General features: G+C 38.1%; 3 protein-coding genes across 6 annotated transcripts in view; 1 reads left to right on the forward strand and 2 right to left on the reverse strand.

Annotated features, from left to right (window-relative positions):
* The first annotated feature begins 15 nt into the window (after positions 1-15).
* Positions 16-2121, forward strand: Art3 (arginine methyltransferase 3). Its single transcript, XM_065301913.1, has 7 exons — positions 16-137; positions 195-545; positions 600-715; positions 764-958; positions 1020-1207; positions 1277-1503; positions 1564-2121. The coding sequence occupies exons 1-7, from the start codon at positions 125-127 to the stop codon at positions 2031-2033; spliced, it is 1560 nt and encodes a 519-aa protein (XP_065157985.1). The 5' UTR covers positions 16-124; the 3' UTR covers positions 2034-2121.
* Positions 2025-7907, reverse strand: LOC135791518 (alpha-N-acetylgalactosaminidase). Of its 2 annotated transcripts, none has more exons than XM_065301914.1 (7): positions 7558-7907; positions 5117-5310; positions 4869-5043; positions 4366-4797; positions 2695-2892; positions 2468-2632; positions 2025-2394 (listed from the first exon to the last, which is right to left on the reverse strand). In XM_065301914.1, exons 2-7 carry the CDS (start codon positions 5278-5280, stop codon positions 2197-2199), a joined length of 1332 nt encoding a protein of 443 aa, XP_065157986.1. In that variant the 5' UTR covers positions 5281-5310; positions 7558-7907; the 3' UTR covers positions 2025-2196. The 2 variants fall into 2 exon arrangements, with proteins under 2 accessions (XP_065157986.1, XP_065157987.1); XM_065301915.1 differs by lacking the exon at positions 7558-7907 and adding an exon at positions 5368-5635.
* Positions 7908-10739: 2832 nt separating this feature from the next.
* The window catches only part of LOC135791880 (transcription factor Sox-5-like), a 60159-nt gene continuing 45269 nt past the window's right edge, over positions 10740-25629 (reverse strand). For all 3 annotated transcript variants that reach the window (XM_065302444.1, XM_065302443.1, XM_065302445.1), the window contains 3 exons: positions 13825-14049; positions 13296-13761; positions 10740-13211 (listed from right to left, as the gene is read on the reverse strand). In XM_065302444.1, the coding sequence (XP_065158516.1) occupies positions 12547-13211; positions 13296-13761; positions 13825-14049 (1356 nt within the window). In that variant the 3' untranslated portion in view covers positions 10740-12546. The remainder of the gene's footprint in view (positions 13212-13295; positions 13762-13824; positions 14050-25629) is intronic.

The raw sequence follows: 25629 nt of genomic DNA on the forward strand, positions 1-25629 counted from the left end.
TAATAGATAAACTAATTAAAATAAAAGTCGATAATACAACCTAACCTGTTAAGAAAACAAACTACTGTTAACTTGCGCTAACTGCGTTATTTCAACACGTGTGGGTATTTCTGGTTGTTCGAAAATGAGCGACGCAGGTAAACTACTTTTTAAATAATTAATAATCCATTTAAAAATGATCCACTTACTTCTAGACATTCCACCTCTAGAGGACATCTGTGATGGTGCCACAGCAATGCAGGATAATGATGATTCTGATGGTTGGGATGAAATGGAAAGTGCTGCAGAACAGACAACATGCTTATTCTGCCCTTTGCAATTTCGTACAATTGCAGTAGCAATGGATCATTGCAGATCCCTTCATGATTTTGATCCATTAGATCTTAAAACCAAGTATAACATGGACATTTACTCCTTCATTAAGATGATAAATTATATTAGAAAACATCAACCTGAACCATACACATTGATGCAATTTGAAGTTGCACCATGGAACAGTGATGAATATTTAAAACCAAATGAAACTGAGACTTGGTTAATGTTTGGTAATACATATTCTCTATATTAGTATGAATTGTTCTTTATACTGCAAATTTAAGATTTTGATGATTTGGGTAGTGCTCCTTCCACTCCACATTATGCCATAGATGGAAAAAGTCCCATCTCACTTTCTTATGCCCATTTACAACAACAAGTTCATGATTTATCAACAGAGGTAAGATGTTTGCACATTATTCAACCTCATATTAAATGATATTTTTAGATAAAGCATAAAAATATGCTTTTGGATAATGCTTTGAGTGATATCTCAAGAATGAAAGAGATCACAAAGAATATAGTTGAACATGGTGATGAAAACTATCAAGCACCAAAGTGTGTTAGTCATGTTCCAGTAGGAAATGATAGTGAATATTTCAATTCCTATGCTCATTATGATATCCATTTAGAGATGCTTAGTGTAAGTAATTTTCAGTACTATTAAAATTAAAAACGAATAAATTATCATTATTATCAATTAGGACACAATCCGCACTGAAAGTTATAGAGACGCCATCTTAAAAAACACAAACACATTTAACAATAAATTGGTGTTAGATGTTGGTTGCGGTACGAGTATATTATCCATGTTTGCCGCTACAGCAGGCGCCCAAAAAGTCTACGGAATTGATCTCTCTGATGTTGTATTCAAAGCAATGGACATTGTCAGGTATTTACATTTTTGTTGTGCATTTTAATAGAAACAATCAAACAAAACACAATTGCGTACAATTTCAAGGCTAAACAACTTACACGACAAAATTGAACTACTGCATGGACGATTAGAAGACACCAAGCTACCCGTGGATAAAGTTGATATTATTATATCGGAATGGATGGGATACTTTTTATTATTCGAGGGCATGCTGGATAGTGTAATATACGCGCGAGACAACCACCTCAAACCGAACGGTATTATATTACCAAATCGCTGTAACATTCAAATCACAGCATGTTCCGACAAAGGTGAGCAAGTAAAATAACTACTTAAAAAAGAATTGAACAACTTTCTTATTTTTACCGCAGAACGGTACGACCAGATAATAAACTACTGGGATGACGTTTATGGATTTAAAATGCATTGTATGAAATCAGATGTAATCTCCGAAGCGGTTGTAGAGGTTGTGCCCGATGAGCGAATTGTTGCCAACTCTGCCATTTTGACCGAAATTGATATTAATACATGCACCACAGGCACACCGGACTTTACAGCTCCATTTGAATTAGAAATAACAAAAGACTGTACTGTCACTGGATTAGTTGGATATTTCGATACATTCTTTGATTTAGAAGTGCCAGTAATGTTCTCAACCGGCCCGAAAACCAAGAAAACACATTGGAAACAAACTGTGTTTTATTTGCCAAAAGTTCTAGACATGCAACAAGGAGATACATTAAAAGGTACTCTGATTTGCAAAAGGAAACCAACAAACGTGCGAGGATTATCCGTAACCATACACATAGGTACTGACAAATACGACTACAACATTGATTAACTTTATATTTTAATTAAAGTATAAAAAATATTGTCATTATGATGTAATCTTTTCGAATAAAAGAACATTAAAAATTAAATAAACAAAACTAGTATTTACAAAAAAAAGAGACACATAAACTGAAGACAAGACACAGGCTGGAATACGATTTTAATGAAAACACTCAAAACCCGTTATTCCTTACCCTGAACACCTGATTGATCGGATCGTACGGGGTTCTCTGAGTGCTATAGAATGGTATCCGTCGAGTATAGTCCGGCTGGACATCAGCACGCAATATTACGACTCCTGATGGATTCACTTTCACTTTGATCTTCGTCTGCGACGACAACACATCATAATCGACATCTTCGTAGAGGTCCTACAAGCATGATCGGAATAATAAGTGTTAATAAGTATGTGGTAAGAAAATTTACAAGTAATAATATACATACTTCGACTCTGTAACCTGTCGGCGATGTTAATCCGAGTTCTTTGAGCGTCACCGCGACATCGGATGGTGTGCCGTCCGTACGACGATTTACAAATGCCACCGCATACGAGAAGTAATTTTGGTACAGAGGTGTGATCGGACGCGACCAGATTTCAATTCCTTTATGCTAATTTCACAGGTATTAATTCACGTAACGTATTATACAATCGTACAAACATATATTATTACCTTATAAATACGCCTGCCTTGAATGCCAAGCGGATCTTGATCCACGGAGATGATTTTGCGATTCTGCAAGATTGCTTTGTATTCTGGCCGGATGGTGCGTAAGTCAACGGACATTAGTAACGGTGCAGCTAGAATGGCCCAAATTGCCATTTGCGTCTTGGACTGCTCATAACTCAAACCAAAGTTACCGATGATCAACTAAAAATCGAATCAAAACTAGGGTAAATGCCATAATACTATAATTAATCAAATTGTGGTTGTTAGTATGTATTTTAATTATAGAAAGCGAGGTGACTTTTGAACCAATAAAACACGCCGCCGACGCTTGTTATTTATTATATAACGATGAATAAGAGATCTAAGTGAAGCTTAGAACGTCAAGTAAAGAATTCACACGTCCATGCTGTGCAATTGTATAAACAAGCTTGTTGGAGTCAAAGCAGAACCAGAGAAGCAATACCCGTGCGTGACCTTTCTTATTTAAATGGTATTTCGAATAGATGATGAGTATTGCCCAACTCCGGCTTTTCATTATCACATCAGTAAGCAATGCGTGAAATCTAAGTGAAGATATTCTGTTAATTACAAGAATAAGCGAGAAATTGTTACTTTTGAACAAAAAATGTATTCTGTAGATCTGTAAAAAGAGAAACTTTCAATGTAACAATATAATCATCACTTCTTTACAACTTCATGTAAGTAGGCATCAGTGGTCAGGTCCATAATCATTCCTCTATGATATTGCGTGCAGCTCACACGCAAAAATATGTCAGTGTTAAGTAACTTTCAATTAGAACGTTAGGCCTGCAACTTCTCACAGTTGATAGTTTTATGACACTTTTAGAATGTCGCTTGCAAATCTTTAACGCAATCGGAAGCGAAGAGTTGCAAGACCAACCCTGATTTAGTTACACATATAGGCGCGTGTCACGTTCGCACATTAGGCCTCGAGCGCAGTCACAAACCTCGCCAACCGATCAGAAAGAAATGTGAAAGTGGTTTAGTTACCAACAAGAGTACATATATTGATAAAACACCATCATAAGTACTCAGCTGTACGTAATATTCTCAAATTCGGAATTTCGTATCACTGTTTATATTTAGAAAGTTAGAGGAATTAATTTCAGACCTTGATATTGGTTAAAAATGCGATCGCGGTTTGTGCAATGACAAACAGTAATTAACTAACGAACAATAATGACAATTATAACAAATTCTTGTACAATGCGTTGGAAATGTAAAATAATTAATACTGTTTTTTTTAATTTTTAGATTGGTACACTTTGGTACTGATTGTTGGCGTTATGAAATTTGTACATGGAACAATGACTTAATCTGCACTAAGAAAAGCAAAGAAAAGAGTTTAAGATAAATTGTAGACGATGTGTCTGAGAGCACAGCTCGCTGTAATAGCAGGCGCAATTATAATGGAAGAAAATCCATGGGAAAAAAGTAAAAGTTGCATTTTCGCATGGGACTGAAATTTCACTTCGCTTTGAAGTCTTCACTTAAGTCATTTACAGCGAAAAAAACACTCGTCAACTTTTAAATGTGACAATATTCATTCTCGAATTCTCAGTCATATTGTTAAATTGTTAAGAGCGCCTAGAAAGCGACATTTGCATTATGTCCTCAAGGCAAAGCATTAGTGAACGTAATCATAACTCTCACCATATCTGGATCATTCCAATGGCCGGGACCGGCATTGGGCACGACGCTGTCCTGATTGTTGCCGTAATAGTCCATAATGCTCTCCACGCTTGACCAGGAATCCTGAATGTCATCGAAGTTGCGCCACAGATTGCAATGTTGAATGATTGAAGAGTAATTCGGTTGCATGCCTGCGTAGATTTGATACACAGGCCAGCTGCAGGAGTAAATCATCTGACGTCCAGTGCGATTTAAATAGTATCCGAATTCCGGATATCCTCGGTCCATGTCCGATGGATGCGCGTAACACCCGTCCAGTTTCACGTAGTCAACGTCCCAGGAGGCGAATGTTGCCGCATCGATCTGAGAATATCCCAATATGCCCGGATAGCCGGCGCATGTGTAATTGCCGTAGTCTTCGTAAATTCCAAACTTCAGACCTTTCGAATGAACCTAGATGTAATCCAACAACAACAAGCGCAAGATTAAGCATCGAATTAAAACGAAATTATTGCATGTCTTACGTAATCGCTCAGCGACTTCATTCCTCTTGGAAACCGCTGGCGATCCGGCACTAACTGTCCGTGGACGTTTCTCTCCTTCTCCAGCCAGCAGTCGTCTACGTTCACATACTCATAGCCGACTTTGGCGTATCCTTCCGAGACGACCAAATCAGCCATGGTTCGGAACAACCGCTCACTGAACCACAACAAAGAAGAGAAAAAAGCGAACGTTGAAGAAATTTTATCGACTCAACTTTAATGTTACGCACCTTATACAATTTTCAGGATCGTTTTTGCAGTCGGTGTTACATCGAAAGCGTTCCCACGCCAGCCATCCCATCGGCGGTGTGCGTGCGACGCCATTTTCTAATGGTGCAACGTTAACAACAATGTACGACAATATCACAGCCCAAAGAGTCCATAATTGAAACATAATTCACAAGGCTCGCGTCCACAATGTACCCTAGGAAGAAAAACTTGAATAACATAATAATCTATGCGAAGATGTAGAGTTAAATACTTCCACACAGCATTTTCTTTCCGATGAAGTCAGATTATGGAAAAAATAGATGTACAAAGTTGATAAAACTATCTTAGAGTATAATAATTTTGGTTATCGCTTAAAACTACGCTCTCTTGTTAAATCTTCAACCATTTTGTGAGATCTTTGACATTTTCATCCGTTTTGAAGTTGTCAACAATTCATTTTCAGATTTCTAAAGTCATGGGAATTTATTATTGCTTGAATTGATCTTAACGAACTCCTCATTGGAATTCACACATGCAAACTCATCTTAACATAAAATAAAAAGAAAGTTTAAACTATTTCTATGAAAAATATGTGACAATGTCTTTCAAATTCAGGAAAATGAACGTTGACATGCAACCAATGACGTAAGTATTTACAAAACTTGTAAAATTATCTGCAACGATACTTCATGCTCCACCCTGTACATATCCATTACATGCTCACATCTTGCAAACAAGGAAAAAGTAACAAAAACTGCAAATCGTTTAAGGTCAACCGACAAACAGCATACAGGTCACCACTACCGTTTTTGTGCAACAGCGTAATTTTTGTTTGTTAAAAAGCGCGCTCTGTAACCGTTTAACACAATTTCGTCTAGGTATCAACATGTACATAGTAACATTAACTCTTGCGCACACATTATCTTCGACAATTGTCGAATCAACCGTGAAACAACGCGCGCAGCATCACCATAGCAACTTTCGAAACTCCAAATGACAAGAAAATGTCTTGTCTGCGCAAGATTTACGAATGCGTTTCTATTCTTCTACGGTATGAATGAATATATTGTTGATTGCTCGTTGATAACCCCCAACTTGCAATTCCGTACGTGCTATTACATACACTTCCTCTCAAACACGCTAAGAAAATAGTTTTCCGTTGCAGTATGTGCTTAATTGCGCTACCAATTCATGCAGAACACACTTGTAGTTATATTGACATTATTGCTTTCTCAGAAACGAAATTATAGATACATTGGCACAAATATCTAGGTGGTAGTTAAAACAACTAATCATTGTTTGTGAGTGCACACGAGTATAATCTGTGTTTGTGTTTGGAATACATTTGGGACTTTGGCACCGCTTTCGACATTTATTTAACAACTAACAGTAATCGTATTTAACGGTCAAGTTTACTACACACACGAAGTCGTGACAAGATATGGTCAAGTACACATTCATAAATTGTGCATATGTAAAATACTTTCTTATCTGATTTTATTATACTTATATATGAATATAGTAATAATACTACGAATACACCAATTGACATGCGTAATTTCTTTAAGTAAATGCTTTCACTTTATTGAAGAAAACCAAATCCCTTTCAATCATTTGTTCGTCTAGCTCCATTAACTTTATAAAACTTGTGTATACAAGCAATTTCCTCAATTAAATAAATTTAAAAAAAGTTTATGAATGATTTCGAAATTAATTTAGAGGTAAAACGGAACTTTTTAAGATGAAATAATTATGGATTTTCGGATTATTGTGTCAATGCCACTAACAGCCTGGTTAAGTAGTTGGTCAATGACCTAATCTATAAGAAATTAATTGATGCTGTATCATCAAAGCATCATTAAATCATTTCAAACGGTTTTAAACCAAGATATTTCTCAATAAATTTAAATTGAATACTAAGGAAACAACGAATAAATCATTGTTATGAATATTTGATTATAGTAGGTAACTACTATGCAAAACAAACGTGTTTTGATTTTCACTTGTTTGTTAAAAGTTAAAATATTCCAAAAACGTAATTAAACATATTCAACAATTTCATTACACTCGTCTTCCGCGTTAGATGAGTCGAAATTGTTTGTTTGTCATGCCGTAAATATTAAATAATGTACGTTGCACTTCCTACATCGATAAATAGTTATTAAATTTACATGTTATTGTGTGAAGAATGGTCTAAGTATTTATATTTTGAAGGTTGTGCATTAAAATAATTGATATTTAAACTAATTAAATTCATTAAATTTAATAAAATTTGCAAACGCGATTTTGTATACTTATTATGTAACAACACAAACTGTTATCAATGCACTTTACACTACATACACTTTCTACAACAACTAGACTACTTCTCGCTTAATTAAAGCGATAAACAAACTCGTTTTCAGACCGCTTCCGGCATGATCGCATGATAATGTGCAATGTGTTATTTGATTTTAGTTACCTCTTTATTTGTACGCTTCGCGAACTGATCTGCGGCACTTAATAATCTCGCCAATTAGTCGCACGATGTAATTATACAAAATTGCAAACAAAAACACACAATATTGTTAGGTGCACTGAACGAACGCGCACACGAACTGCATTATTGCGGCAAACACGTTTCGCGCGCTGCGATGATAGCAGCAACGAAGCCAAACAAAGTCGATTGTAGGTAGATAAAAGTCACTCGCGTGTGCGCGACCAGTAAGCAAGAACAACTGATCTCAACTGAACTAGACTCAAGTTAAGTCGCGACTCAACGCTCGAAGTTAGCGCGGAGGTGGTTCGCTTTCGACTGGCCGCTGGTCCAGACGCGTCGCGCACTTTTCAACTTGCACGTTTTGTGCAGAACACACCGCACACACATTACCGCATCTTACATACCTAATATACGCGCTCGCATAATGAATGCGGTTACCGAATGTGTGGTAACATCTTTCCGTTTGGCCGCGAGATGCAACAAGGCACAAATGACCACCTGCGCAATTTGCTGCGCTTTTTTGCACTTATCTACAACTATACTTCAGCGCCGTTTGAAGGCACTTTCACCCAATGCCCTATATTGCTTTTGCACAAGCGCATCATCACAGAGGAAGTTTATTTTCAGTTGAAAATGCTGATGGTGATGTTTTGTGGAGCGTTCGTTAGCAGATAGTCGTGCTGCTGGTTGCGAGCACGAATTCGTTATTATTGCGAATTAAGGTTGGCGGCTGAACAAAATATGCATCACCGCGCAACAAAGAGTATAAAACTAAATGAAGGTAAAAGTGAAAAGTCAACACCAACGCGCACGGACGAAATCGTTGGCTTCACGGTCATCACACTGTGTAAATTGATACCTGATCTGCATAAACAATCTGCCGACCCACAACAAAAGATTGCTCACTGCAATGTGGTTAATTTCATTATTTAATCTTGAATATTCTTACTACAAAAAGGCTTAATTTTATTAGGCTATTCATTTTAACTTCCTATGAATTCATCTAATTGTGTCTAACGGTTTGGACGTTCTGCTTTCAATGCAAAAACACTTAGGAACGACAATTGCATCAGCATTCATTTCCAACGCATTCATCTGTTCAGAAAGTCTCTGGAACCGTTATAGAATTGAAACTGTAGCCTTAAATCGCATAACTGCGTAATCCACAAACAACATAAAAATATTATCCGAAAATGCGATCGTCTATCAATCCTCAAATACATTCTCTTTTCGAAATAGAAATAGAAATAGAAATAGGAAAAGCCAAATCTCCTATTTGGACCTTTACTTAAATGCTTCGTCCTTCATATTTAGTTGAAGATTGCACGACTTGTTGATGCAATGTAATAGTTTATGTTTTTTTCTGTGTAAATATTCGAGACAGATGAGGCAAAATAAATTCAACTTGCAAACAAACGTAACATAAAGAAATAGACACCGGCGCGGATGTGTTTCAACTTCAACAGTTTCAACACAATGATGCGGGGCTTAAAAAAGATTGCTAAACGTTTAGGAACTCGAAGAACAATTGATTTTTTGTATATCAGTTCAACGAAGTCGTTGTCATTATGTCTGCTGCATGTGTTAACGCTATTATTAAAACATTAATTTCATCAGTTAGGCTGGATTTTCCGGCACAAGTTCACACGCAAAATGGGCGAACAATTAAAACATTTCATTCATTCATATATCACACAAAGCATTGCATGCACTGCTTACATTTTACGTTCAATTGTCTCGGTATCGCAACTTGCAACACATTGCTCGCGTCAAGAAGCACAAAATAGAGCTGTAAAAAAGAACAACAACTTTAACAACAACACACGTTTCAAATACTGCATAGGATGATGAATGTTGCTTACAAATTTGGAGTTATTATTATGTTGTGCAACTTTACACTTTGCTTTGTTCGATTCTTCTTGTTTTTACAAACATTATAGTTGTAATTTGTAATTTGCCAACCTTGAGTGACAATAAATTATTTGAGTTTATTCTTTTGAGTGCGCAAATCTTATATCATCTGCTCACTGGTCCAGAATTGCACTACAACTTGCTTTCACTATCCATCTTTTCCGTCTTCTCGAATCTTCAGCAAATCGTCCGAGGTCGACCAGTCTAAAAAGATTTAGAGTGCCCGAGTTATGGAGAATGTTTGCCCGCATTAACAGAACTCCTAAACTCAGATTGTGCAATCATCGATTAGATACACCACATCATGAAGACACAAGACACAAGTGTTGCTGAGAGTAGAGAGAAACGAAGCAGTCCGAAACGAGGAAGATTATTCGTCGATATACCAAAAAAATGTTTATGTAACACGTAACACTTGTTTCACATAACTATTAGAATATGTCAGAGATGATTAAAATCGAATCGACATTTCTGGTTCAAAACGCGGCACTTCACCTGCGTTACCAAATCACATCTCGCACATTTTTCTTGTTTTTCGACAGCATCGCAGATTGCGTCGGTTGTTAAGCACGTTATGCGTTTATTTACGATGGTAAGTGACATAAATTGTGCATTTAGCATCGCGCGATTCTTAATTAGTAATTGCATAACGAGATGCTTTGATAAATTACCATTTCGTTTTATCACTTACGACGCAATCAAGACACATTTGTTTTAGAAATCATGGGAACTCTTCAGTTTTTCGGTATTTCATCTTTATGGTATAATATTTAAACGCTTCATTATATGCTCATTAACATCACCACAACAAATACGTGGGCTTAACAACTTTAGTACGTACATAGTTTATTTTTGTCATGAATACTTAAGCAGGCATAGTTGTCATCCAACGGTATAAATTATTTCATCATTGATGGGATGCTCCACATGAATATTGATACCTTATTAAAGCATCTGAAGCAGTATCTTAAGATGCAATTGTGAACGATGTTAATTAAAATTAAAATTAAAATAGCTGTTCCCGTACTCGGATTATGAATTATACAATGAGTTATAATTATAATAATGTATAAGTACAATGGGCTTTAAAAAAAATAAAACAAACACGCAAATATTATATTCTAGTTTAAGAGAATAAACACAGCAAACTAGATTATCGTTTCTCAACCTTTGGAAGGTTAATGTAGCAATTATTTATTCTTGGTATTGATATCATTGCAAAAATGGAATGTAATGGAGAAAAACAAGCAACATAAGTTTGTACATTTTTCATCTTTATTCTTTTTATAATTTGGCACAGTAAACAGTGAGCCTAGACCTAGTAAACAGTGTTTGTTTGTTGATATATGACTTGATATACAGTACTTATTCATCGTAGGTATGTATCAGAATAATTTACATTGAGAATGGTATTATTAGTATCAATATCATATCCTTATGTATATAAACATTCACTAGCCCTATAGTATTTAATGTCTCATTTAAATAATCGTTAATCCATTAAATATGTACGCTCTTAATCATATTTCATATGTCTTAACATGTATGCATTCAAAATGTTGTATATGTCGAAGTCGTCAATTGAATTTGCTTGCAAGTGGAATAATTTAAATGCTGTACGTGTTTTTGTATACTTATTATTTCATTAAATATTACATATGTTACTTGTATGCAACGCAATGCAATGCAAAACTTTTTCATTCATTGCTAACCATCGCTTAAAATAACATCACATAATGACCAAACGTATGTATTTCATGGTGTTGTCCAAATTTTGCATTCTAAGTACGTTTGCGAAATAGATTAATTAGTTGATCATTATTGTTTTACAAGTGTGTTTTTTTAATAATTATGTACAACATCCGCTTTCGCTAGTTACTAAATAGTGAATGAAGCAATTTTCGATAATATCTTTTCACCACAAATGTTTTTTTGTGTCTACGTCGCCAATGACGCTCGTGTAAGTTGTATGTGTATGTATTTATAAGTTACTGGGGTTTGTCTACAATATCGTTTATAGTTTATAAATGTCTAAGTACATTGTATCATGTTTTTTTTCTTTATAACCAACAACATTTTTACTGTACAAGAGCGCACAAGAGTGCGCGATTAGAATTAATTTTTGGGAAAAGTAGTAAAGAACATTAAGGTATGGCTTCTGTTGTCTAATTTTTTCTTTAATTATAAAGAAAACAAATCAAAGAAAATGAGGACAATTTAAACTAAACGTTTAGCGAATAAATTAAAGTATTACTTAATGTGTACTGGCTCTTATAGCTTAATATATTTTATAAACATCAACAGTAAAAATTTTAGTTCATGGTGACGCATGAATATTGTTCGCTGAATTTGTTCAAAATTAAGCTTATGCTCATTAAATCATTGCACGTCGTGTTCACCTGTTTCAACAAAACTTGAGAACAATGTGAGAAACACTCAAAGAAACAAAATTGTAAAGCCGATCCAATGCAATGCAAGAAAATAAAAACAAAGTTAAGTAGATTACAAGTCGATAACCGCTTCTTTACAGATTTACAAAATAAAAATAATAAAAATATTATAATAATAAAAAACAAATAATAATATTAAGGATTTAATAAATAACTTGAAACACGCGTCCGTCTAACTATCTCATTCATTCAATTTTATCGGCTCAATTCTATATAATATCTACATAACAATACATCTACAACACCGATAATTATTTATAGTACTCGTATATAAAGTTAAAATTTAATAAAAATGTCCTCTGGCAAGTTGTCCAAGAGATCAAAAAGTTTCAAATCGATTCGAACGCTCCATTCGAACGACAATGATTGTTGCATTATGAAACGAATCACTGCTAATAAAACAAAGCAAAATATCATCGTTTTATTAAACATGGCACACAGAATTTTGGACTGCCCGTTCAACTAAATCGCATCAAAGTCTCATGCCATTGTGCTTCCCTCCCGTCGTTTGCAATTCGTTTAAGTGTTTTGACTACATTCGAGTTGTGCGAAAATTTGTTTAATACCAGGGAGTCTGAGGGAAGGCCATCGCCTCCCTACTGGCCCTGTTTCAGTCGTCCTCGTGCCTAGGACTAGAATCGTACGGCGAAGGTGCGTGCTCGTTGGAGTAGTTCAGGACGTCCGGCGAGACGCTGTCGCGATAATAGAAATTGTCTGATGAGGGCCCGGCGCCGTTCATTAGACCGCTGAGCGGCGGCGATAGTGACGGCCGACCGGAGGTTGAAGTCGCCGGTGAGGCTAAATCCGAACTACCCGGAAGAAAGTTCATTTCGGAGCCGTCCCGACACCACAGCTGTCGCATCTCTTGACGTCGCTGACGCATCAGCGTCTTGTACTCGGAGATGCGCATCTTTTTACCGTCGACGATGCATGTCCGCTTCGGTCGCGGCCTGTAACGATAATCGGGGTGTTTCTCCATGTGCAGCTTGCTTAATCGCGATTGCTCCTCATAGTAGGGTTGCTTCTCGGCGTTTGACATAGCTTTCCATCTTGCGCCAAGGATTTTTGATATGTTTGAGTTGTGCATGTCTGGACACGCCTTGAGGATCTTCCGTCGTTCGTCCTTTGCCCATACCATGAAGGCGTTCATGGGTCGCTTAATGTGCGGTTTGTTTTCGGTGTCGCGTTTGGCGCTTGGCTGCCGGACAATTTTTGCTTTTTCATTGTTATCCTCCGGTAATTTATATGCACCTCCATCATGAGGCCCCCATAATGCTACATTAAAATATTCACAATTAATTATTTACCAATAAAACCTAATATTCTTCATATAACTTTTAAAATGATTAAATTCCTTACATTGGCAAGTCGAAATGAAATCTGCATCATCCTTTCCAGAAAGCTCATCGCGTTTACTTTGATGCGGTGCGGGGAAACCTCCATAATAAGGAAAGGCGGGGTTTTTATCAGGAGACAACAATTCTTTCTTAAGCCTATCAGAGTTGGGCTGTAGAGGAAATTGTGGCGGCAAGCCAGCATAAGGAGGGAATGGACGTGAAATTAAAAGGTTGGGAGGAGGTATAAGTTTGGGTGTCGTCGCTGCGACGGGTTGTTCATGTTGATGGCCAATGGAAGAATTATGTGGGCTCGACCCCGCTGATCCCGAACTCGAAGATTTTGGCTTGCTCAAATTTAACGGTGCGTCGGGATCTGATGGCGGTGGCGGAGATGGAGTTGGTTGCGGGGGCGGTGTTCGTTTCTCTATACACGCGGACATTTGCCCCAGGTGCGTTGCTGATAACCAACTGTGATGAAATGGTAGCATCTGCAGAGAATATCAAGAATACGAATAAATAAACTCCCAAATTAAAGGAATTGCTACACCTACATTCTTTGTTACACCGGGTGGCAATTGCGGTAAGTTGCGCAGCTGCTCCAGAATTGGAAAATACATAAGACTTTGAGGTCCTGCAGCACCCGGGTATTGCGCCATGAGTTGTCCTTGCAACTCCTGCAGTTTCTGCTGCTGCTGCATGAAGTGCTCATGTTCACGCTGGCGCTGCCTCTCCTGCTCCTTTTCAGTTTCATTGATGAGTTGACTAGCGGTCTGTTGCTGCAATGAAACGAAAAAAAACTGTCGTAAAACAACCGAGAAGAAAATGGGTGTTTTGTTTTTGTTATTATTAGGTTAAACGCTGAATAACTTCGAGTGCACGCGAGGATACATTAGAAAGAAGTTTGTCCATCTGTTACATTCCCGCTGCTGGGTTTTTTTCTTTAAGTATTTGCAGGTTGCCAAGCCGCCTACTGCTACTAAATATAAGCCGGCATCCGTCCAAATTTATCCTCCATTCACTGCAACTTCCACCAACATCATTCCGTACAAGATACTCACGGTAAGCGCACCGCACAACATCGTCGTAAATATTTAATAAATACACGATTTGATGATGGCCGCACATCTCAAACCCTAATATTAACTTCAGGTCATTAAAGTTCTACGACTCATTCGAATTGCGCTTGTATCTAGAGTTCTAGCGATGCATCTGATTGAAGATATTAATTCATTTCAGAAACTCGATCTACGAATGCAGATCAGGTTCGTGCGAATGAAAGAATCTTTTATTAGCTCGGCTAGAGATGTGTCACACATGAAATGACAACGAAGGGATTGGAGCCGACAGATCTCCTCCGGATTCTAGGTCTGCGCGCAAATAATAAGAACACTATGATATGCATCAAAGCAGGCGTTGCTGCACATGCGTCTGCGAGAAGCTGGGAGATTATTCTGGTGTGTCGGTCATTATTACGACATGATGTATCTCTTCCGGTGCGTGTTAATTACTCGGCCAGCTAAACAACAAGCTGCGTTAACAATTTAGTCGATCTTTCATTCAACTTTCTGCACGAGCCAGCCGGCGTCTTCTCTTTCTAGCACTGCTAGACGAAATAAATACTTCAGCTGGACCATTTTTTCTTTTTGACATTTTTTATTGATGTTTATATAACACATTAAAAACGCGAGTTATTTTTAAACTTTCATTCATAATTATATCTTATATACCTATCTCTACAACCTATCATGTTCATTCTTCGTTTTGAGTTCGTACTGGAAAAACAAAGTTAAACGGGTACGCGAGACACATAAAATTGCCAACAGACGTCTAGTGCGAACAGACAAGTCGCAGTCAAGCAGTTTATAGAGAATTAAAGTGTGAGGATAGCGGTTGGTGGTTTCGGATCCTATTATAATTAGGAAAATTAAATTCACATGCAAGAAGATCAAACGCGTTGAGAAAAAGCAATCAAAGTGTACAATTAGCGGCTGGAAAATTCGTGGATCAATTTTGTACGGCGTACGGGCTCTAGATACAATAATAACCGAGCGCACATAAAATGTTACGAAAAACACAAAGCTTCTCTCGTCGTCTTCCAATTCCGAGCGTAACAAAGAAGACTACTATGATTACACATGCGTGTGTGGCTTAACATAGCATTCGGACGTGTTCGAGTCGAGAAGTATTTTGCATCTGTTAAACACATGTGAACGCCGGATATTCTCCAGAAACGCGCCGCCGAGACATACCATGCATTTATGTGTTATTATGGATGTTTATTCGAGCACACCGCTTTTAAACAAAGTCGAAGTCGGTGGCGAGACAATAACGCCCATTGTAATATAATCCAGTCGTTGTTGGAAGTCAATGTAGCTGTCGAAAAATGCGTTCCACATCAATAAAATCAAGAAAAATGTGCGTTCAAGGTTTAATTTATACGCGTGCAGTGCGTTTGGTTGCCTATGTCACAACGCCACAACTGATTTATATTACCGCGAAATGTTTACTGGAAGGAACTAGAATGGTGATGGCGAACGAAGAAAATCTGAGTAGATTCCCGCGTTTTACGATGCAATCGTAAATCATGTGAACATAATAATTTAATTATCATCTGGTTTTTGTGGGCGGTTTACTATTTCCGCTTCTGTCTACCCAATCCCGAAGACGTTTTATTTGTTATTCTTAGGCACCTTGAAATTTGAATTCAACACTTGGAAAAATTATTTCGAGCATTTCAGGAATTCACATCCTACATCCGAATCCGGCTTCTCACATGTGCGCGTAAAAAACTACCACGCTGAGGAAGTTTGTGGTTTCGCAACATTCCATTCTATTCAACCATTTGCTCTTGTTACAGTTCCGTCCCGCGATTAGTGTACTTGTGTCCCTAGTTCCGTCCCAGCGATGGTGGATGAAGTGCATGCATTGAGAGTTTGTTTATTATCGAACAATTCAAACGCATTAGAGCAACTCGACTGTTCCATTCCAACAAATAAACTCGTGTTAACTTTATGAACTGGGAAACAGTGTCGAAGAGATGCACACTGAAAATGGGACTGTATGTGTGTGTGTCTGTTGCACGTTCCGCACGCATTGCGATGTGTGATGCTCGCGGGCAAGAGCACGGGTTGTCGAGAGCGAATCGACCGACCGACCAACTGGCGGGCTGATTTACAATGTTTACTCGAATGAATGATGGGCCGCTAGAAACAACAGCCTTCACGTGTTATATAAATCCATCCCGCATGCAGGCAGCCGCGGCAAAAAGCCATCGAACATGACCGCACGATCCCCTTCTTCTTGTCGAATGATTCAACTTCAATTCGCTGCTCGCGCAGAGCTTTGTCAGCTTGACAAAGTTGCCTTAGTTGCCTTACTTTTCGGCTTAAGCTCGATCGCGATAATATTCCAAAATACAGAATAGATTCACGCTTTATCACTCTAATTACGTATCTATTTATGTACCCGGCGTGAATGTATGAAAAGAAAGAAAATTTACTATCCCATTATTCCGAGGGAGATATAATCTAACTGAAAAGCTTCACGATTTTCAATACATGTCTATGAATGTGTGTGTGTGTGGAGACAAAAAAGGACGAAGAGACGTCGGCGACACATCGGTTTGCTATTCCCTTTGGATTTGTCACGTCAGTATCCACAATGGTCGAGTCTTATAATACTCTCTCTCTGCTCTTCCCTAGACGTAGGATTACGTTCCCTATTCCTCCTCTTCTTTTTGCTCTTCTCTCGAACCATCTTCAACATTTCATCTCGCGCGTCGTCTCTGGCTCTTCTGTCAAACTAGTTCACTTTTATATGAAAGTTATTATCACCTATGTTCTTTAATGCTCTTTGAAAAGGCTGCTGAGACGTAATCCGCTTAATATCGGCAGCGCGCCGCAACACTCACACGAGTGTCTTCGGCGATGTATGAATGGTAACAAAGTGCTCTCCTCCTCTACGTGCTGTCTCACAATGCGCGCAACAGCAGCCTTAGAAATGGAATTAAAATGTAATGCATGTCCGTCGCGCTGATAAAATGAAAAAGACAATAATATCGACGGCGCGGCGTTTGTCTAGTCGACGACGACTTATTCCTTTCGTGTTTTACATTTTATTTCCAACTCCTGTCTCTCCTCCGTTCGCGCACTGTTCTTTTGTACAAAGCAACAACCCACACACACGCACGCACGCACATGGCCCGCATTGAAAAGATCAGTAACAAAAGTGTCTGAAAATAAGAAACGAATTTAAATTTCAGCACGGACCCGAAATCCCTCGCCGGGACACAGGCGCATCGGCGATGGCTTTGATCCTATAAGACAACAAAGTCTTATTGAGAAGTTATGGCGAGCTTCCTTCCATACATGTAGGTCTATATACGTGCACGTGAAGCGATGAAAATATGTATTTATTTTTAGCGACTGAATGATGTTGACGATGATGATTTATATCACGAGCGTGTGCATTTCCGTGCTTCTTGGGGAATTTCATAATCATAATTCTTTGCGTTATCGAAACTTTATCAGATACAAATCTCTCTGGCATCTTCTTTCCTCTATACCTGCCATAAGAGTGTAATTTTTAATATTCCTGCGCTTACAAACTTTCAGCAAATTGCGAAGGAGACCAAAACGGAATGCGCACGAGTTGTCTTGGCTCAAAGAGACCCACTATTCATAAATTTATGCTCTGGCTGTGGCGAGGAAATTCTCACATGAGAAGAGGAAATTATAACTAGCGCAATAGAGCCGTCAACGTTGGCGTAGACCGAATGCGACCGAAGCGCATATTAAGAGTGTGTTCGGCGACTGTCATGCGTAAAATGCTTGCTGACAGAGGCAATGTGCGATGCTTGATTGTACCGCCGAAGCTTCCTTCGCCACCCGCTTTCATCGTCCTCATTCTCCCAGAGGGAAAACGATGTTCACTTTGGCGTTTGTTTTATCCCTTCGAGACAATACACGCAATGTGTGGGTTGCCTATATGTGCGAGATACATAAGGACGTCATTTCGATTAAAATTATATTTGTGTTTGGCATCAAGGGACCCGATTTATTTATACAGCGTCTGGATACAAACAACACTATAAAAAGCAATATTAGATCTCGATTTTAACCCGTGCGTTGTGAATTTTGCAACATGTATATATATATGCTGATTCACCGAATCAGATATGTTTGTTAAAGCATGTGTATTCCCTTACTCCCAGCTACGCGTTTAATACACAAAGGAGCGCGCCGAAATAATGTGCATTAAAATCATAGACGGATTACAAGTTAAGCTCTTTGAACCCATCACGCTCGGCGCACCCGATGTTCTTCGCCAACTCATTTGCTTCGCGCGCGCCCTTCATCACTCCCACTGCTGCTCCATCAATGCCACCATGGCGACGCATCACATCGCGTGCACAATCAACCGAAAACTACTGTTCTATATGACGGCGGGGATGCGAAAGGGGAAGGTATAAACATAATGTTTGTGTATTGTTTGAATACACTCAATTAGTGGCGAACATAAGGTTCGCAGCGCCCTTCAAACGTTTGGACACACAAAGCTATTCATAAACGCATTAATCAACGAGATTTCCACGTGAAGCAGCGTATCAGAAGTGTATCTATGAAAAGGTACGACATGGAGGTATAGATGGAAAACCCTAAATCAGAGAAGCACGAATTATAACCACGAATATTGCTTGAGCGGTGGGTGAACCAACCATTCGGTATGTTCCCAGTGATTTATTTATTTGTCTCAATCTTGTTTATTGTTTAGATTGCTTCGCGTCTCGCTATACACACTCACAAGCGAGAGCTTTTGAATAATATGTTTCGATGAAGAAGTGGAATGCGTTGGTCGGAAATGTATTCCAATAATGCACGTCGTTTCGGGCGCATATTTGTAACATGTCGAATATGTCGTCGCTGAAATATTTAAGTCAATGAGGGGTCTATTGTGGCGCAAGTCGGGCGTGAAGATATAAGTTGGGTGCATTGTGCGCCAGCCCCAATGTTAGTGTTCTCCTGCCTGCTGTGACGCATGAGCCCTTCGATGTGAACGGCGAACGTGAAGGAATATGAACCAAGCACGAAATATGATTTATGAACCATGCTGTCATAAGCTAACCACTGTTAGGGGTAATTAACTTTGCGGGGTCGATTAAAGCGAGGGGTTGTACAATGAAATTCTATTAGCGGAGCAATTAATGACACCTAAAGAATTTGGTTTTAATAAACTTCATATGAATTTTAAAATAAAAATTTTTTTAAAGAAAAAAATTAAAATTTTCCTTTGATGTGTTAACAATAGTCAAATATGTTTAGATAATACCAACCCTCTGTTCATTCTTTAAACAAAGTCGCTTCCGATTCGTATATTGGCATAATACAAATATTTGTAGATAATACTTTATTTGCTTATCTGTCATACGCATCTTTGATGTCAAGTGCGGCAAGGATCCCCAGATATAATCCTAAAATAACATAATGGCAAACCCCAATGAGGGCGCAAGGAAGCGCGATTGTGGGGAGCGTCGACAAATAGCGAAGAACAAGGAAACCAAAAGGGGTATTATATCATCATTACACGCAACAGGACAAAATAACAAGCCCTCCCTCTATATCAAGTGGGTGGATTACATCCTCGACTCGGTGCGTGCGTGCGGTAACGACGCGTGTTTGGTGGGCACGTGCCCTGCGCGCGTAATAAAGTGGTTTGATTGCCCCATCGACAAGGGTTGCGGAACGTTCGCGTGCAGGTTAGACACAACTAATTAATGAATTCTTATGATCGAATTGGAAAGCCCGTCGGAATGCAATTTCCAAATAGTTAAAATACTCACAGAAAAAAGCCGCGTGCGTTTTAACTCGAAATATAAAAACATGTTAATCGATTTATATCGTTTCACATATTAAACGAATGCATAATTTATCATTAGGTGTGTGTATATTTGTGCGGCATAGCAATTTCACGGCCTGTTAATATATTTATCTCTGTATTTTTTTCCTCTCAGGCGTATCAAGATTGAGTTCAATACGAGACACCATTTGACTAAATCAAATTTAATTAAAATAAATGTCCGATCATGTCCAACGACGTGAATTATTTTTTCGTCGATCTCTGGGACGAGTCATTTTCACATAAAAACGCTCCTCACCTATCTCTGGCGGGCCGCATAGAAAGTATACCAATTAATATCGTCGAAATATATTACACAAATGCGGCGATGAATAAAAAGCCGGACCCTGGGTGCGCGCTCGCGCTTCTTCGGCCGATTGTAAGTGTATTTGTGTGTGTATCTTTAGAAATGAGGCGATCCGTGGACGAGCATTATTTATCAAGGCTTGTGTCACCGAAAATTCTTCTTCGTCGCAAACGCGCGGCCCGAAAACGAGTCAATAATTAGAATAAGTGCTCGTAAATCAGTGATTTTGTCATAATGTCAATCATAAAACATCTTTCAATTTGCTGTATTTCACGAGTTTAAATTCATAAATGCCGGCCGATCATTAAACCTGCGTTTAAATGCTGAATTTCGCTTTTATTGCTGGAGCTACCGCACTTCGTCGCGGAAGGCTACAATGTCGCTGGGTAATAAAATGACATTCTAGACGAGATGACATTTTGCACTTGGGTCTTCTATTTGTAAAATACAATGAACTTGCAACATAACTATTCATAGAACTTCAATAGAAAAATTAATTAATTCTAATAAATATCAAATCAATAATAGGTATATAATAAAATTATTATAAGAATATTCTACGCAGGTGAATTTTATTTGCGACTATTAATAAAGAGTTTTTTGTGTAGCTCTGACGTGCACAAAAATCCGTCGCAGCACAATTTGCCTCAACGACCCGCGCAAAATCGCCAAAAAATCCAACAAGGTATCGAAATAGATTCGCGACGAGTATTTTAATATCACTCGGCGGTATATTTAGAAACATTACAATCAAAAATATCAGACACACGCGGATGACGCAACGTTTACGCGCGAAATACGAAATAAATTACGCGCCTTGTCACAATAACACAACGCGCGCACGTCCCACTTGATTACAAACGAAGAAAGCATGCTGAACAAGCGCTGTTTCCGAAAATTGTAAATTATCACTACAAAGCAACCGGCTTTACTTTGATTCTTTTGCTTTGATATGTGCCGAAACCAATATGTAGCGTTTTATTTATTAATTACAGCGTTTATAACAACGATTTCGACGCTTGCCAATAGTGTGGAATGAAGGTTAGGTATGTAAGTGGAAAATATGAAAATATCTTAAAGATTTAATAGCATGATGGGCACACATAGCGCAGTTTAAGTATTTTTAGGCGCACACGCTCACTCATGCCTCACTCGTCTTGCGAGAGCGCTTTTCTCGCTCCTTAGCTTTGGAAATAAAAAATAAATAAAACAGCTGATGCTGTAGGTATAAATTATAGGTGTATCAATCTTTACACACTCGAAAGTCTAAAAATAACAATAGCTTTGGCGGCAGATGTAAAAATTTACTTTATTAATTGACTAACAATAAGCCTTAATTGGTCATTAATTAGACAATTTAAATCTACCGATAATGGCCATTTATGTTGGAATATAAAAGCAGCCGGAGAAACAGGATGCCGGAGTTTTTGTTTTGTATAAAAACGTAATAAAAATTGTATTTAATTATTGACTATGAATAAAAGAGATAGAAATCGATGCAAAGGCAAAAAAGAATTTCTATTTTGTGTTCGCAGGCCGCATCTGAACTTGTGTGTCCGAATCGGAGTTACTATTACAGCACAACATAAAAGAGAGGCTCACTCATTAACTAATGTAGAAAAGTTAACGTCCAGCGTCGAATGTGTGGCGCGCACGGCTCACCATTGGACATCGGATAGATAATATTATGAGAATTTATAATTGGAATAGCTAATGAGTGTGTTTAATGCGATTGGCTGGTATTTTCGATCGACGTAAGGGATTAAATATGCGTGTCAATGATCTTATTAGTTCTTGTATCGTGTCGTCGCCATCCGCGCGTTCGCCCTTGCCGATTTTAATGGCTTTCCCATCCCGACGACAACAAATAAATGCCCATGCAGGCAATTGCGCTGCGAGCAGTAGGACGCGCGGAGAAAAGGTAACAACGCAACAACTAATGTAACTGACAGCAACTTCGTGTAGCACAGCGCGCTCGCAAAGTTAATTTTCCTGTTTTGTCCCCTTTATTTCAATTGCCTTTGATTGTAATTCGTGCACGGCGCATAAATGCGAACAAAACAAGCGCGCGCGAGCTGGAATAATGAAATGTACGAATGAAATAATGGTAATTTGTAATCGTTTTGCTTGTTATTGTGGCATCGTCTCGCGAGTCGCGCTACACGCCGGACCGTTGTTGAAACAACGCGTTCGAAAAACGAGCAAAACAAACGCAACAAAAAAAAAACCAACTCATGTGTGAATGTGTGTATGTGTCTATGTGCTGGTGGACGGTGGACGGCGGAGGACGCGACACGAGCAAACACACCGCAAGAAGCAGCCAGCGTTTAAAGCACCTGTACTCGTAAGTTATAAAACGCCGAGGCGCATCTCTCCGCTCGCGAGACAGAGATATTATATTATACTCGTACGCGTATACAATGTAAATGTAATTTATTAATTTTGTGCGGGGATAACGAAGTCGCATGATTGACTTTCAAACTGGTTTACGCCGCGCGTAGTTATACGGTGGGACTTAACGCACATGCACGTTCAACGGACGATGTTATTATACGAAAACGACAGTCAATGGCCCGATAATATTTAATTCTCGCGCGTTTTATGTTAAATTTTCTATTTTCTGAAGACAGCGCAGGTTGCTTTTGGTTTGTTTGGTTAGAAAATCGATGCGTCGGCCTTGAGGAGGCAAACGAGCTTACAGGGAAGAACAGAAAATGCTTCTTTCACATTTTCACATTTTGTTTTTAGCTTGAAGCATAAGTTTTTTTTAAATTTTAATTAACAAATGTTCTGAAAATTATAAAAATTTGCCTCAAAAAATCTCTTAACCACCAAAATTTACTGGTGACATAACCTAATTAATCATATAACAACCGCAAACACACAAAAACAACGAAAACCCAACATGATTTAGGTTAATTTTTCTTATTTTAAGGACAAATTTTCATCAAATTTTTGATAAAATTCTAAAATGAACTGGTAACATAACCTCTAACAATAACTAGCATTGAGTATTGTGGGTTGCATTACTTTCTGCAGCAAGTTTCCGAAAAAATCTCCACCGGACGAAGAAAAGACGAAAACTAATACCGGATGTTACATAATCCGTGAAATATGTATCTCCGCACGATCTCACAAACACATTGCTTAAAACACAAAGGGGTTGATATTTATAATCCACCCCTTTTGGTTTTAAACATAGGCGCGCACCGTGCGCGGCACTCAAATGTGTCGAATAATTTATGACTGTGGATGCTGTGGAAATAGGTAACCGGAGACAAACCAGAACCGCCCGCGACTATTTTTACCCCTTACGCTGATTGTGTGTTTATGTTTGTTTTCATAGACCACGGATTTTGGGCGCTAATGAATTTTGAGGCGTAATTAAGTAATTGCGTAATGGAATGGCATCGCATAAATTGGACGGCGTGTGTCGCTGCGGACGAGCAACCCTATTAAGTGAAGAATGATCGGGGCGTGTTTAATAGCATGTTAACTGCCACATTAAATAATCACCGACGTGAGTAATTCCACTATAAATCACGATTTCTACAATTAGTTTTAATTGGGAACCGGTGCCCCACGATTGCATCTTTTATAACGTCTTGAGCATCTTTTTAAAAAACTTCTTCTTTTTTTTTAAATGCGCGCGTGACTTCTGCCGTGCAGCGCTAATAATGAAAAATTAGTACAGAAATAACGAGCAGGCCTGTTAGTTCGGCTAAACTATTGTGTTGTCAACGCGGGCTATGCTGCAGTTTATAAAAATGCTACTCGAGCATGCCCCATCGACGAGGTGCACGAGGCGCGCGGCCGAGAGTCACAAATAATAATGCAATCTTTTGACAATTACGCGCCTGCTTCGTGCCAGAAATAATACAATTTGTCATGTGAATGCCCAATTTATCTTTCTTGCTCGTGCGTTCTCAAGTCGTCGTCTTGTTCTTCCTGTACTGCACTGTAATGCAAATTTTGTATGCATAATTTTATTCAAAAATAACTATTATAAAATTGACACAAATTTAAACAAACAAATTTAATACTTAACTAATATAAATTAGTAATACTAATAATAATTTTCATAGTAACTTTCATCCCTTATTTTCCCCGCTTTAAGTTAAATTTTTGCAATAAAAAGAAGCCTATTTTATTTTCCTCGATTAAAACTATCTCTATAACAAAATGTATCAAAATTTATTCAGTAGTTTTTGCGTGAAAGCGTCACAAATAAACATAAACACTAATACTTGCATTTATAATTGAAATTAGTTAAAATTTTCATCACTTAATCGCAAAAATAAAGATTTTTGCCCAAAATAAATATTTTTTCCTTATGTATTATCCTGTAGAATAAATATGTGTAAGTGCGCCGACCGTCACTTCTTCAGAAGGTCCCCGGATTGCAGGCATTCGTCGCTTCAACACACTTTATCGAAAGCAATTCCGAAGCGCCAACATAATATGCAAGTGATGAGGAATAAGAATGAGAACATTTCACAACGTCGTAAAATTTCGTTTATTATTCAATAATAAATACCAGAGAAGAGCGCGAGGAGCTGAAATACACACAACTCCTATATCTACACTTTGCGCGCGCGATGCATATAATAGGTATATATTTATTCATTTCTTCTTCTTGTCGACTGACTGACTGCATTATGTAACGTCATTATATCGTCGCGCAGTCTCTACAGCGCTGCGACGAAACGCTATTTTCGATATCTGTATATAAACTGAGTGCCGCCGTAAAAATTACCTCCCTAACTGCAAACGCACACACGCAATCAACATCTCTGAACTAAAAACGAAGAACGCACATAAATTTTAATTTTTCAACGTTGTAATTTTTACATCTTCTGCGCGCTGTTGTTGTTTTTGCCTAATTTAATGGCTCGGAATATTTATAAGCAGCGAATTGCTACGGCGAGTCGAAAACGTCAAAACTACCGGCTTCTGATTTCCACTTAAGTTTTACTACTTTGTGTGATATTAAATTAAGTCACAAACTGATCGATTTTACTTTCTGCATGTAAAAAATAAAAAGGAAAAAACTAAACACAAAAAACAACAAAATTGTACAAGTAGTTAATGGTCATTATACAAGTAATACTCTTATATAATTTATGCAAATTATTTCGCAAGCAATAACTTGTAA

The sequence above is a fragment of the Atheta coriaria genome, unplaced genomic scaffold, assembly GCF_025399875.1.
Source record: "Atheta coriaria isolate IRGN ID8LTWV9N9 unplaced genomic scaffold, Caltech_Dcor_3.1 hic_scaffold_5_pilon, whole genome shotgun sequence".
Lineage (NCBI taxonomy): Eukaryota > Metazoa > Arthropoda > Insecta > Coleoptera > Staphylinidae > Dalotia > Dalotia coriaria.

Bases quoted from the DNA above. Each gene is read 5' to 3' on its own strand.
- Art3 (XM_065301913.1), top strand. The intron at 546-599 runs GTAATACATATT...TGCAAATTTAAG, and splicing joins TGAGACTTGGTTAATGTTTG to ATTTTGATGATTTGGGTAGT. The intron at 959-1,019 runs GTAAGTAATTTT...ATTATCAATTAG, and splicing joins TCCATTTAGAGATGCTTAGT to GACACAATCCGCACTGAAAG.
- LOC135791518 (XM_065301914.1), bottom strand. From the start codon at position 5,280: ATGTTTCAATTATGGACTCTTTGGGCTGTGATATTGTCGTACATTGTT. The intron at 2,893-4,365 runs GTGAGAGTTATG...TTCGATTTTTAG, and splicing joins ATTGGAATGATCCAGATATG to TTGATCATCGGTAACTTTGG. The intron at 2,633-2,694 runs GTAATAATATAT...CTGTGAAATTAG, and splicing joins AAGGCAGGCGTATTTATAAG to CATAAAGGAATTGAAATCTG.